The sequence below is a fragment of the Conger conger genome, chromosome 10 (assembly GCF_963514075.1).
Source record: "Conger conger chromosome 10, fConCon1.1, whole genome shotgun sequence".
In the NCBI taxonomy this organism is placed as follows: domain Eukaryota; kingdom Metazoa; phylum Chordata; class Actinopteri; order Anguilliformes; family Congridae; genus Conger; species Conger conger.
Window position 1 is genome coordinate 48,340,413 of NC_083769.1, and position 14,132 is coordinate 48,354,544.

At 45.6% G+C, this 14,132-nt stretch overlaps 1 protein-coding gene across 1 annotated transcript in view; it reads right to left on the minus strand.

The window, feature by feature from the left end:
- vps13d (vacuolar protein sorting 13 homolog D) overlaps positions 1-12,701 on the minus strand; it is a 118,724-nt gene extending 106,023 nt beyond the window's left edge. Inside the window, 11 exon segments of the mRNA XM_061256870.1 lie at positions 916-1,017; positions 2,097-2,265; positions 4,589-4,689; positions 5,446-5,616; positions 6,771-6,875; positions 7,239-7,355; positions 7,879-7,959; positions 8,783-8,973; positions 10,386-10,463; positions 11,042-11,291; positions 12,148-12,701. Coding sequence (XP_061112854.1) covers positions 916-1,017; positions 2,097-2,265; positions 4,589-4,689; positions 5,446-5,616; positions 6,771-6,875; positions 7,239-7,355; positions 7,879-7,959; positions 8,783-8,973; positions 10,386-10,463; positions 11,042-11,138 — 1,212 coding nt within the window. The 5' untranslated portion in view covers positions 11,139-11,291; positions 12,148-12,701.
- Positions 12,702-14,132: the final 1,431 nt, after the last annotated feature.

Sequence of the window (14,132 nt, forward strand, 5' to 3'; positions counted from 1 at the left end):
AGTACAAGTGCTGTTCTCTTTGGCTACAAATACTTTTCCAAACAAAAAAGGCACAAATTCATTATATATTACGAAAGGGTACGACCCCTGCGACAGGCATTTGTACATTTTTAGGCACATTTTGTACCTTCATTTCTGAGTGCAGAACATTGTAGAGGAAATTTCGCAACCCAAAAGCCCTAAAACTGATAACCCTAGATTAGTTATTCAAAAGCATGTATTGACCGCAGACGACCCCAAAATCAGGCTGTTACACACAGCTACGCCAGAAAGCACACGCCAAAAAACTTCAGGAAAGGCAAACTTCAGGTAAATATGACACTATGAGATTAATGACGTGGCTGCCTCCAACAGACAAACAGCTGTCTCCTATAGACACTGGCTTGCACTACGGACAACACCTTCTGGAGTCAGGATTCTCCCAGAACTTCAGGTGTTAATGATCTTAATTAGTTAATGAAGCTTGCATCAATGACACAGTGTTTAGATACCATGATCAAATAGATACAGTCTCACAGACACTTGCACGTTTCACGACCTTGGCTTTATAAAGTTCTAATCGACATTTTTGACAAAAATGACTTGCTGTCATAGAGATGTTGTGTATAGGGCAATTTGATAGGATTTTGACATTGTAAATTGAGTACTTGTAGGGTGCCTGTCACTTTGATCTATGAAAAGCTGCCCGGTGTTTCAGTATTTGCTGTGTTAGGATGTGAAAGCTTTGAAGCTCAATATAACTACTCAGAACTGTTAGGATTTGGGCTGTTTTGATTCGGGTCATTGACTGTGTTCCGTCGCGCAGGGGGGAGGTTAAATATTCAGTTTGGAAATTTTACTTGAATGAAAAACATTTGTTGGAAAACAAAAGAAACTACTCAGAGCGCAGACAGAAGTGTGTAAGCGCGGCCTTGCCTCAGCAAGCTCCTGCTGCTTGCGGAAAGTGTCGTGGATGATCTCCCTCAGACTCTTCAGCTCCTCCAGGGTCTGCTCATCCTCCACCCGCTCCAGCTCGGCCTGTCCGCAGAGAGCAGCCACACTCAGTACAGACCAGCAACGCTCAGTACAGACCAGCCACATTCAGTACAGACCAGCCCCACTCAGTACACAGAACAGCCACGCTCAGTACAGACCAGCCACACTCAGTACAGACCAGCAACGCTCAGTACAGACCAGCCACACTCAGTACAGACCAGCCCCACTCAGTACACAGACCAGCCATGCTCAGTACACAGACCAGCCACACTCAGTACAGACCAGCCCCGCTCAGTACAGACCAGCCACACTCAGTACAGACCAGCCAGGCTCAGTACACAGACCAGCCATGCTCAGTACAGACCAGCCAGGCTCAGTACAGACCAGCCACACTCAGTACAGACCAGCCAGGCTCAGTACACAGACCAGCCAGGCTCACACAGACATGAGCTGGAGGAAAAGCTGTCGTGCAAGCACTCGATTGACCAGCAGGGGTCGCTGGTGCACAATGAGGTTCTGTCATCTGAAACAAAAGCTGTGCCACCTCCATTGACAGCAATAGAGCCAAAGAAAATAGTGCAGTGCTCTACTTTGACCATTAAGAGCCAGTGTGGTGACATTGCTAAACAGTAGAGCAGAATGCATGGCGATGAATGGAGCTAAATGCTCATCCACAGCCTACTTAAAATATTTTTGAGTAACAGGAATATTACAGTTATTGTTACACAGTATAATGTTTATAATTAATAAGCTTGTACTTTCAAAGTATTTCCACCAGCATTGAGGCTATTGAACACACCCTTTCTGGTATTCCACAATTTCCACTACACAAAGAGCTAGTAAAGCAGCAAAGAAAAATAAAAGTGTACAAAAATATCTTGTTATCTGATGAACTTCCTCCAAATCACAATAATAATAATAATAATAATAATAATAATAATAATATACTTTATTTAAACTCGATAGCATCAGAGGTCAAGACATTATCATTAAAACATTAAAACGACAGAGCTCTTTTCGTGACGGTCGAGTGATAATAAAAACAATAAAAGCCGTCACTGACCCTCACCAGCACGGCTGGCGCAGTGTGAGCGCAGACAGCCCTGTCGAAAGGGGCTCACCTTCTCGTGTGCGGTGAGGGGCAGGCCCTTGAGTTTCTGGGAGTACAGGCGCGTGTAGAGACAGGCGTCGCGAGCTCGCTGGAGGGCGAAGCTCCAGTTCTCCCGTCTCCGCAGCTCCCGGATCTCGCTCACGTTCGCGTCGATGGCGAACAGCCACCACTGCCGACAGCTGCGGGAGACGGACAGCTGTCAATCACCCGCACCGACACGCTGACACCATGACCACGCGGCCTGTAGCGTGGTGGTTAAGCGAAATGACAGGGACACGCAAGGTCGGTGGTTCTAATCCCGGTGTAGCCACAATAAGATCCGCACAGCCGTTGGGCCCTTAACCCTGCAATTGCTCCAGGGGAGGATTGTCTCCTGCTTAGTCGAATCAACTGTACGTCACTCTGGATAAGAGCGTCTGCCAAATGCCAATAATGTAACTTAATGACCATCACCCACATAGGAGGAGCACCGCAGAGATTCAAAACAGTCATGTGGTCGGCATTTATAACTAATTGGTATGGTATGCTAATTGATCTAATAATAATAATTTGTTATTCAGCTGATGCTCCTATCCAAAGCAACTTGCAGGTGATTAGACTAAGCAATCTGCCCATGTGAGGTTAAGGGCCTTGTTCAAGGGCCCAATAGCTGTGTGGATTGTATTGTGGGCACACCAGGGCTTGAACCACCACCAACCTTCCTGGTCCCAGTTATGTACCTTAGCCACAAGGCTACAGGCTGCCCCAGATCTCAGGGTTAAAATGTCTACCGTCTACAGCATAACGTTTCAGCCACCAATGTTTTCATTACAGGGGTGTAATATTGGAAGTTCCTGCAAGCCACAGGCCAGTGTATGGCCTTGTGAGAGACAAGCCCTAAAGATAGCCTGACCTTAAACATTTGCTTGGCTGCATTTGAATATGCAAAGTACGTTTTTCACTTTTCACTGTATCTTTGTATTTCCGACGGAATAAATGAGGACGTTTTGCATTTTGAGATCAGTCTATGTTTGAGCAGTGTGCAGAGAGCAGACTTTTCTCTGGGCTAATATCCAGAACCAGCTCCATGCACCTGTACCTCTTACGTTACATTACAGGCATTTAGCAAACACTCTTATCCAGAGCCACGTACAATAAAGTGCAAAGCAGAACCAGGGACAAGTGCACTGAAAGTTTCAAGTTAAGAGCTAAGATAAGGACGTGGGCCTTGTAGATTGATTAGAGTCATCTGACAATGGATTATATCTATAAAACCATTTTTATACAAGACAATGTGCAATAATGATAAACAGTTATGTAGGAACAACAATAAAGAGCTTGCATAGCCAAAACAAAACCAGCAAAAAACTATCCTAACGAACACAAGTCCAGTGATACTGAGACATGTTCAAAGCATGTCTGCAAGTCTTCATCACAGTAGTCTTCCTCACTTGTCTGCTTACTTGACATTCATTTAGCACAGTCTTATCCCAAGCATTCACCTGATTAATACAGTGTCAGACCTGCCAAACCATAATTCACAGATAAGTGAATATAGACGTAACATCACTAAAGCACAAGTGCTAAATGAATAGTCTAAATATGTCCTTGCATGGGCATATTCAGAAAACATGTTCTCCATGTATCCATAATGGCAGCTATTCATCAGCCTGACAGCGGGCAGGACACCTAAAATGGATGACTTCCTTAATCCCATTAATTAAAAAGAAATCTATGTAAATGAGAACTTTAGACTGATTAGGGATCACGCAGTTTTCGGTCATGAAACAGGAACTCAATATTTGCTTTCCCTATGCTTTCAAAATGGATTCCGCCTTATTATATATTTTTTAAAAAGATAAATGAACTGGCTCCACAGTGACACAGTGGCTGACAGTCTCCACTTCGACTGAATACTGATGTCGGTGAACTCCAGAGTAAAATGGCTGCCATGCATTGACCAGGTAGGGCAACACACTGACAGTTCAGGAGTTCAGGAGAAATCACCCTGTCCGTGTCACTTACATGCAAAAAGCTTTGAGATCCTTGATAAAAGAACGTCTCTATTGCACTCACTGAGCACTTTATTAGGTAGACCTGTACACCAGCTTGTTAATGCAAATATTTAATCATCCAATCACGTGGCAGCAACTAAATGCATAAAAGCATGCAGACATGGTCAAGAGGTTCAGCTGTTTCTCAGACCAAAGAACAGAATGACCAAAAACACAAAATAAATCCAGTGAGCAGCAGTTCTGCAGACAGAAACGCCTTGTTAATGAGAGACGTCAGAGGAGAAAGGCCTGACTGGTCAAAGCTGACAGGAAGGTGACAGTAACGCAAATAACCGCACATCACAACAGTGGTATGCAGAAGAGCATCTCTGAGAGCAAACCTCTAAGTGGATAGGCTACAGCAGCAGATAAGCCTAAAATAAATTTGAAGCCTCAAATAAATCTCCAGTACAGTGTATAGACGCAGCTTGTCTTGCTGGTCGTTAATCGTATTTAATCAGTGGCTCACTTTCCGGACACCGAGACCTTGGGTCTCCATTTGCGGAACAGCATCTCCCTCTCCCGGCGGTCCAGCTCCTTCAGGAAGGCCATGATCTGCTGGTACTGCACCTGAGGACGGATCAGAACACAGGGCGGGAACCTGGTCAGGGCTTCCAACACTTCACACGGGAGGGTGATATCTACAGCGCTCCGCGTTCCCTCTCCAGCGTCACCCTGCGATCTCACGTCTTCGGTTTACTCACCGTTGCATTACATTACATGTCACTTGGCTGACGCTTTAATCCAGAGTGACTTACAGTTCATTTTAGACTAAGCAGGAGACAATCCTCCCCTGGAGCGATGCAGGGTTAAGGGCCTTGCTCAAGGGCCCAACGGCTGTGCGGATCTTATTGTGGCTACACCGGGGAGCGAACCGCCGACCTTGCGGGTCCCAGTCATGTACCTTAACCACTACGCTACAGGCAGCCCAAGGTTTACTCACTTTACTGACAGGTGACACCTTGGTTTAATTACAACTGATGTCAGAGCACAGTGGTCTAGATCAGAGGGGGGCAATAAGGGCTGTATCTGTTTTTGTCTTTAATTACAGCCGGCCTTAATTACATAATTGGCCCTAACATTTACACCATCTGACATTTGAGCTATATTTCTTGATAAAGGCATGAATGACAGTGAAAGATTTTTCTCTGTCCCTACAAGTAACATTTTAACTAATTTTAACATTTTATCTAATCAACGACTGAACCAGTGTTTGTCTATACAGCCAATGAGCTTATTTAGCCAGGGTAACCAGCCCTCCAGGACCAGAATTGGCCACGCCCGGTGTCTGAGACAGGCGCAGAGACGGGGGGGACGGGGACGTACCTGAGACAGGCGCAGGGACAGCGGCTCCAGCTGCACCTGGCCCCCGATGCGGGGGGTGTGGCGGGACCGGAGCGGCTCTTTGGAGGCGTTTCTGCGGAGCAGGACGGAGGCGCACACCGGCTCAAAGATGTACTGGTGCTCCCGACTCCTCATGCAGTCCGTCATTGCTTCCTGTGGAGGGGGGGGGGGGCACGGCCTTACTGCTGCACCTCTACTACACCACAGACCTGTTAACAGTGTGTGCGTGTGTGTCTGTGTAAGCATCTCTACACCACAGACCTGTTAACAGTGTGTGTGTGTGTGCATCTCTACACCACAGACCTGTTAACAGTGTGTGTGTGTGTGTGTGTGTGCGTGTGTGTGTATCTGCATAAACATCTCTACACCACAGACCTGTTAACAGTGTGTGTGTGTGCATTTCTACACCACAGACCTGTTAACAGTGTGTGTGTGTGTGTGTGTGTGTGTGTGTGTCTGTGTGTCTGTGTAAGCATCTCTACACCACAGACCTGTTAACAGTGTGTGTGTGTCTGTGTGTGTGTGTCTGTGTAAGCATCTCTACACCACAAACCTGTTAACAGTGTGTGTGTGTGCGTGTGTGTAAGCATCTCTACACCACAGACCTGTTAACAGTGTGTGTGTGTGTGTGTGTAAGCACCTCTACACCACAGACCTGTTAACAGTGTGTGTGTGTGCATCTCTACACCACAGACCTGTTAACAGTGTGTGTGTGTGTGTGTGTGTGTGTGTGTATCTGCGTAAGCATCTCTACACCACAGACCTGTTAACAGTGTGTGTGTGTGTGTGTGTGTGTGTATCTGCGTAAGCATCTCTACACCACAGACCTGTTAACAGTGTGTGTGTGTGTGTGCATCTCTACACCACAGACCCGTTAACAGTGTGTGTGTGTGCATCTCTACACCACAGACCTGTTAACAGTGTGTGTGTGTGTGTGTGTGTGTGTGTAAGCATCTCTACACCACAGACCTGTTAACCGTATGCGTGTGTGCATCTCTACACCACAGACCTGTTAACAGTGTGTGTGTGTGTGTGTGTTTGTGCGTCTGTACAAGCATCTCTACACCACAGACCGGCTAACCGTGTGTGTGTGTGTGAGTGTGTGTGTGTGAGAGAGAGAGTGTATGTGTGTGTATCTATGTGCAGTCTCTTCCTCCACACAGCTGAAAGAGTAGCTGACTCCAGTGATGTGGATGAGTCCAGGGAACTTGGCCTAAATACTCCTGTGAGCACCGTCGCATTTCCAGGTCAGTGGGCGGTTATGGATGAACATAAATCATCAGCTCGTTTCTGCTGCCTCTGTTTACCTGGATCTCAGCTGCGGGAAGATCCCCCAGCATGCAACACTGCGTGTCCCAGTACACGCTGAACTCCTCGATCTCCAGCTGCTTCTGGCGATGAAGCTTCTCCGTCTGCGAGAAAACAATCACACCTGACCGGCCACTCGTTTAACTGCCTGTTCATTCATCCCCATTTCGCCCTTACTTCTTAATGTGAAGCTCTAATGAGTGCATTAAGAGCAAGGCTGGGATTCACTCGATTCTGCCTATTAAAACCAGGAATGATTCAGTTCTCCACAGAGGATTCAGTAGAATGGACAGGTCGAAATGAGCATAATGCCTGCCTGTAGGTGCTCGTAAGTCAAAGATAAGGGCAGGTGTGCTGACTGACTCCAGGCCCCGGTGTGTTAGGACGGACACCGTGGCCGATTAATTCCTTCTACGTTCGGGCAGCCACGCTGCAGAGAGCTTCCCCCAGACTGACCGCTGACTCACCAGCTCTTTGGAGGCGTTCTGCGCCGAGACGTTCTTTATACACACGCCGAAGGAGAAGGGCTTATCTGGCATGGAGGAGCTGTCCTCGAACCTCAGGTGAACCCCTTGGATCTTCAGCTGCAGGGAAAGTCAGAAGTCAAGTTCCGTCCATATTCTGTACAAAAAGTATTTTTTAAGTGCATTTCTTTCCTAAACTTGTACTGCTGACACAGCAATAAAACCTGCACACACCCAGAAATAATTGCGATTTAACATTTGTAAGCACACCTTTGTGCACCTAACGTGCTCGTTTGGCAACCGAATGCAGTCGCGATACAGCAAAAAGCACCGTTACGGTATACAATCAATGTAATGCATTGCCCATTGCTTTAACCCAAGTCTCTCTGTACACAGTCACCACTGTAACTAGCCTGCCCAGTGTCTGGTGGGAGTGTCTGTCACCCTGGGTCAGGACCCACCGAGGGGCCCCATTCCCGTTCCTGCAGGAAGCTTCTCCTTGCCACCGCCACCCTCTGCAAGGCCCCTGGGCCCCAAACTGTGTGGGATGTGCTTTGAGGAACTGGTCCTGTGTAACACCGCCAACCTTCCACATGATACGGCTACAGTCGAGTTGAACTGCACGTTCAATGTTCAGTCTTACCTCAATGTTCTCCACGATCCGGGTGACAATGGAGGCCGTGACGGAGTACCAGTAGGACTCTCCTTTCTGCTCACAGTCGCTCTGGGGAACAGAGAGGTGAAAGGTCAGAGCTTCAGCCCACAGGCCATCTCGTACACAGACACTTAAGAGCGAGCACCTCTAAAAACATGAGGAAAAAACAGGCATTAAACCACGCAGAACAACCACCCTGGTGCTGTATAAGTGCACATTACACTGTAAGCGCACACTTTATCGTCAACATTACATCTCACACTGACATTTAGGTCTCACCCACAGCAACTTATCTTATCCCAGATTACATTTAGACATAAAATCAATTCATACAGTAGGACATTTTACTGAGTGTCTGCTCAATGATGGAACATATTCCAATGAGGTAACATATTCCCTCTCTGAACCAAACCCACAGGACCTCACCCCACAGAACAGCGTCTACTCAATGAGGTAAAACATTCTCTCTCTGAAAAAATAGGTTAATGAATATGTTGTTGATGGGGCAATTTGATAGAATCACTTTATTCACCAAGTAGTTTTCACATACAAGGAATTGGCTGTGGTTAGTGGGTGCATGCAGACAGCATAGGATTACGATATTGTACGTTTAAGGTGTCTGCCATTTGGATCTATGAAGAACTGCCCGGCATTTCAGTTTTGCTCTGTTAGGACGGGAAGGCTCTGAAACGCAATCTCTCAACAAGACTCAGAATGCAGACAGAACCTCATATAATTGCAAGGCCACGATTTGCTAAGCAGTGCAGCCCTAGCAGTCCGGAGGTGGAAACTAACAGAGAGAAACCAGAGCTGCAGATGGGCTCTCCTCACCCCCCACCCCCCGCGCGCTGTAGCACCTCCCGCAGGAGGGACAGGGAGGCGTGCGCCTCACCTTCCACTTGTCCTCCAGGGCCTGGAGCAGCCGCCTCTTGCGCTCCTGCTCGCACTCCCGCTCCTGCTCCTCGTCCACGTCCTGGGGCTGCGCCGGCCCGACGATCAGGCTGAGCTGGGACATGGAGATGACCCAGGGGTCGCTGTGCGGCCGGTAGAACGGGATCTGCAGGGTGATCTTCCCGATGAAACCTGCAGCACGCGGAGGGAGCTCAGACAGCATTCCACAGCCACGCAGGTCGCTGACTAGCAGAGACGTATGTTTTGACGGGAGTCCGTGTATTTTACTGCCACCAAAACGTTTGCACATTTTCTGAGAACAGCTAGCAGGCTACTCACAAAATCCAGGGTGGGGGACATGAAAACGGTGCATGGCGGTTTATTAGCAAAAAACTGAATCTTCCTTGTCCAATGCAAGTTGCGAACAAACGAAAGTTAAAGGAAATATATTTCTTCAGTATAGCACAACGACGTTGACGTTGATGACTATGACGGTGACGGTCAAAAAACGATTTAGCTCCACACTAGACAGTTTCCTTCTACTTTCCACATATGACATCTGACCAAAATTAATGCATATGCGCATTAACAATTAGATACTTGTAGAAACCAAACAAACTAAACAGCATGCATAGCTAAACATTTTACTGCTTAGATACTAAATTACTTAGTACTGATTATTATACAAAATAATCAATAGAGAAATGGCAATATTCATAACCGAAATATTCCAACAAACTAAAACAGTAATCAGATTGATTTGGCTCTTACAGGGAGCTCAGACAGCTTTCCAAAGGCCATGGGTAGCAGGCAGGGTGCCATTATAATAATAATAATAATAATAATAATAATAATAATAATAATAATAATAATAATTTGTTATTAAGCTGAAATTTTATCCAAAGTGATTATACTAAGCAGGGGATCCCCCCTGGAGCAATGTGGGGTTAAGGGCCTTGCTCAACAGCTGCACTGATCTTATCGTGGCTACACTGGGGCTTTAAGCACCAACCTTCCGGGTCCCAGTCACCTTAGCCACGAGGCTACAGGTTGTACCACAGCAATGCCTGTCTGTGCCTGGACTCTTCAGGTGAGAGTTTTACCAACCCACATCCAAAGGTGTACACAACTAATTTAGAGTCACTATTGAGACTCATTAGGAAGGGTTCACACTCAGGCACGTTCTCATAGCAATGTGTATTTTTCTAGGTTAACCACAGTTTGCACGTTTACTGCACCACATAAGCTAGCTATCCTGATGTACGCGTCTTTCCACATTCCTCGGGGGTGCAGGATTTCAAGCCGACAAGAATTCAGAACATATGGAGCATGAAAAACAAAGTCTTCTGCTTGTCCCATTTGTTAATAATTTATTAAAGATTGGACATCTGCAGTCTAAATCTTCCGTGTCAGATCTACCCTTTAAAAATGAAAACTACAAAAGGGAAATAACACTCTCCTAGTACACTTGCTTTAAACTTATTAGATTTAGATTTAAGCAGACAGACTCTGCAGTAACCCTCCAACAACAAGTCTACCGAAGGGGGCACATTTGTTGCCGTTGCATTTCTGACACTGGGTGTTAATTAGACAGAGCCACTTGCCTGCTTTGACCTCGAAGGGCAGGTCAAATTCACGCAGGGCATCCTGTCGCAGGGGAAGGTTCTCCAGCTCCACGGCCCCTGAAAGACAACACGGGACTCAGCGACACATTCATATACAAGACTCTGTGATATTCATTTACACAGACACACTACAGTTACTTCGCTGAAGCTTTTACCCAAAGTGATGAACATTAGACTAGTCTAAGGCCAATCCCCCCCTGGAGCAATGTGGGGTTAAGGGCCAGCGGTACTGATCTTATTGTGGCGGCACCACCAACCATCCAGGTCCCAGTCAAGCACCGTAGCCACTAGGCTATATGCTGCTGTACACGGAAAAGACACTTTTGAAGGTTTATACTCTTTAACATATTCCAGATTTTTTATACACATGGAAACTTTAAGACATTAGCATTATACATATACAGCCCCAAATGTATTTACACCCAAAGCCACTTCCAAACATTAAAACTGCTAAACAAATCATAAACGTATGCGACACAGGCAGACAGCAGTTTTGACGATTCCAGGTCGTACTAAAGGGAGTGTATTTACTCGTAATGACCTCCCAATCAGTTCCCTTGTCTGGCTCGAGAGACCTGGAATAGCACAAGCTAATCATTCATTTGAGTTATATTCCTCCTTTATGAGTGGCTTACCTTTGAGCAGAGCAATGGAGAGCTGGTCTGTGTTAAGATTGCTAACATATTTGCCAAGGTAGGTGTTGAGTACCCAGGCAACAAGTCCTTCCAACATGGTGAGGTGTCAGGAGGGGAAAAAGAGAGGTTGGGGTGGGGAAGGGGGGTACAGGTCTTAATTTCAGGGTTCAAAGGGCAGGTGTGGGGGGAGCGGTTCAAAGGACAGGCTTGGGGGGAATCAGCGGTCACTCTGCAACTCTATCTCAGCGACCTGGCAAAAAAAAAAAATCAAAATCAGTTTGATCAAAACGTCACGGAGGAAGGCAGACTTTCAATTCACAAACAACAACCTTTGAAATGGAATGGCGCTATACGAAGCATCTGCAAACTAACATTGCCGGGGAAAAAACTATCGGTTTCTCAAAGAAGCGTCAGGGTGCCCATATTACCAGTAGTGTAATCACACCAGTATCTGTTTATTCAAAAACACCCGGTGGGGACTTGGCACCTAAAACCACACATAGCTCTGTGGCGAAAGACCAGCAGCATCTGAGCAGTTTTCATCCACCAATGACATTTCCATCACCGTGTTGTACTTGTCATCTTCACCGATAGTTGCTACAGTGAAGCATGTAGCTTGGCATGCCAGTCATGGGTAGCAAAGCTGATAGCAGTTTGTCGTTTTTATTTGTTTCCCCCCTCAAATACTGAAAGCGAACTGTAATATTAACTGAACCCCTGCTAGCTAGATAACCATATTGTTAGCTATGCAATCTCTGTTTTTCAACATCCAAAGGCTTTGAGCTTGGAATGATACCAAAGCAACTACTTTTGTAACCTGTTAGCCAATATTAGCTATCTCCATAGCTAAAATGGCTAAGCTAAAACTGGCCAGCATTTACAAAAAATAAGTTCATGTGACTACGTACTACGCTAACGAAACACTCGTGGGCAGACATCCTAACGAACTCAGTTAGACAACTTAATCGAGCGAATTATTTGGCAAGCCAACACTAGCTAACGTCAGCTCACTAGTTAACTAGCCATAATAAAAGCTGTAGCAAACTAGCAAGCCAGCTTCACAGTTAGTTCATTGTCGAATATGGAAAAAATTATTGAACACTTACCATTGTTTCTGGAGTCTTTGAAATACTTTACAACTCTGGGAAATATGAACCCATGGTGACAGTTAAGTACTCCAGGAGCACTTGTCCGTTTCTCAGACAGCTAGTTTGATAGTTTACCAAGTAGCGTTAGCACTGGGCTAATTCCAAATTAAAGTCATTGTCAAGAGTAACTCAGTGTTATTACAAAAGAATGATTCTCCCCCAATAAACGGGGGAAGTACTCGCTGTTGCTAGCTGGCAATTGCTGCGACAAAGGCTCCACAGAAATCCCCACACAGGCAGTTACACAGCTAGAGCCAGCTAACATTAGCTAGCTAAATGCAAACAGAGTGGGCAAGGTTGAAATCGAAACTACAACCGCAAGTCCATTTGATAGCTCGCAGAGGTGCTCTTTTGTAATGCAAACACCTTGGACAAAAACGTCCGAAATTAGGCTATAACGTTTTTGGCGTGTCAGGAAAGCGAGCTAGGTATTTGTTTAGCTTCTTTTGTGAAGAAGTTACATGTTCGCTCTCCTCCCCTTAGGTGTCAGCATCACGGGTATGAAAACAAAGTGCAAGCTTCCTCGTTACTCTGAACTTCCAACACTGTTTTCCGGTCACGTGTTCAAAACAATCGTAGTGGTAGGGGAAATATAGACTGGCGACGCCCAGTGGCTGGAGGTCAAACTTATACATTGGGCCACAAATATGAGACAGAAAACAGGAGTTGAAATCACAAGCACAAGTTACCCGTATATCATCGGCAAATAATTTTTAAAACAGAGTTTGCATTAAATATTTTCTATTTAAAGTAATATGCCCCACTCTCGTTATATTTCTAGCCACAACAAAACCACGTGCACTTTTTGTTGCAATTCAAAAATCGATCGCAAGAGGACGTATTTTGCCTATTCACGAAGCAATGTAGGGCCTAATTTCAATGAAGTGCGAACACAGGCTGACAAAAAGTTGCTATCTGGGTCCGATAAAAGTTCATCTAAACTCAGGATTACTGATTAGATGTGTGTTGGTCAGCTACTCATAATGCTGACAAATGCTGTCTGCTGAGAGAAAATGTACACTTTGACATGCGTTCCCAGGTATATTTGCTTCTCAGATTCTGAAGCCTGGCCCTTGTACTCTTGTGATCCCATAGTGCTCCAAAAACAAACCAAAACAACAACAAAACACCTGAATCATGTGGCTGTCCCCCAATACTCTGGGATGGCTGAGGGCCCAAAGGATGGCATAGAGGGCATAGATCAGCAGCTGAATCTGTCACCTTTAGGCCATTTGACAAGCGCTCGCGGGTTTTCATTGTACACACTGTGATAAATGCATCCCGTCAGCCTTCTTCGCTTTTATTTAGGAAAAACTAGAATGTTGTGATATAATAACAAATTAAATGAGTACATTTGTTTAGATGTATAGATGCATATGCAGAGATTCTTCAACCGCGGCGTGGGACTGCGGTGAAAGAACCAGGCTTATATCTAGAAAACTGCAAGACGGAAACAAGGGTGTCGGTGCATTTTCAGGACTGATTCCACAGCGCTGCCAGTGTACTTTATACAGGGGCATCGGCAATCTCTCCACAAAGGTGGTAATATATCAAATGGAAGTCAGCCTACACGAATAGCTTTGTACATACTGTAGCATAATCTTACAATTTTATTTAGAATTGAATAATGCTTATTAAAGCATTTTCATCTCCCATGGGGCACATAAAGCTTAATCTGCCATTTCTCCCGCAAGAAGTCAGGAGAAGTGTGACTTCACCATTTTCTCAAATTACCACTTGCAGAGAGAGAGAGAGATGGAGAGAGTGAGAAAGAACGAGTAGTTCAATATACCTACACTAAATATCTAGTAAATTATTGTCTAGTAAATTGTCAACCTTTGTTGTATGTTCACTGTGAGTGTGAGTGAGTGAGTGAGTGAGTGAGTGAGTGAGTGAGTGAGTGAGTGAGTGAGTGAGTGAGTGAGTGAGTGAGTGAGTGTAAA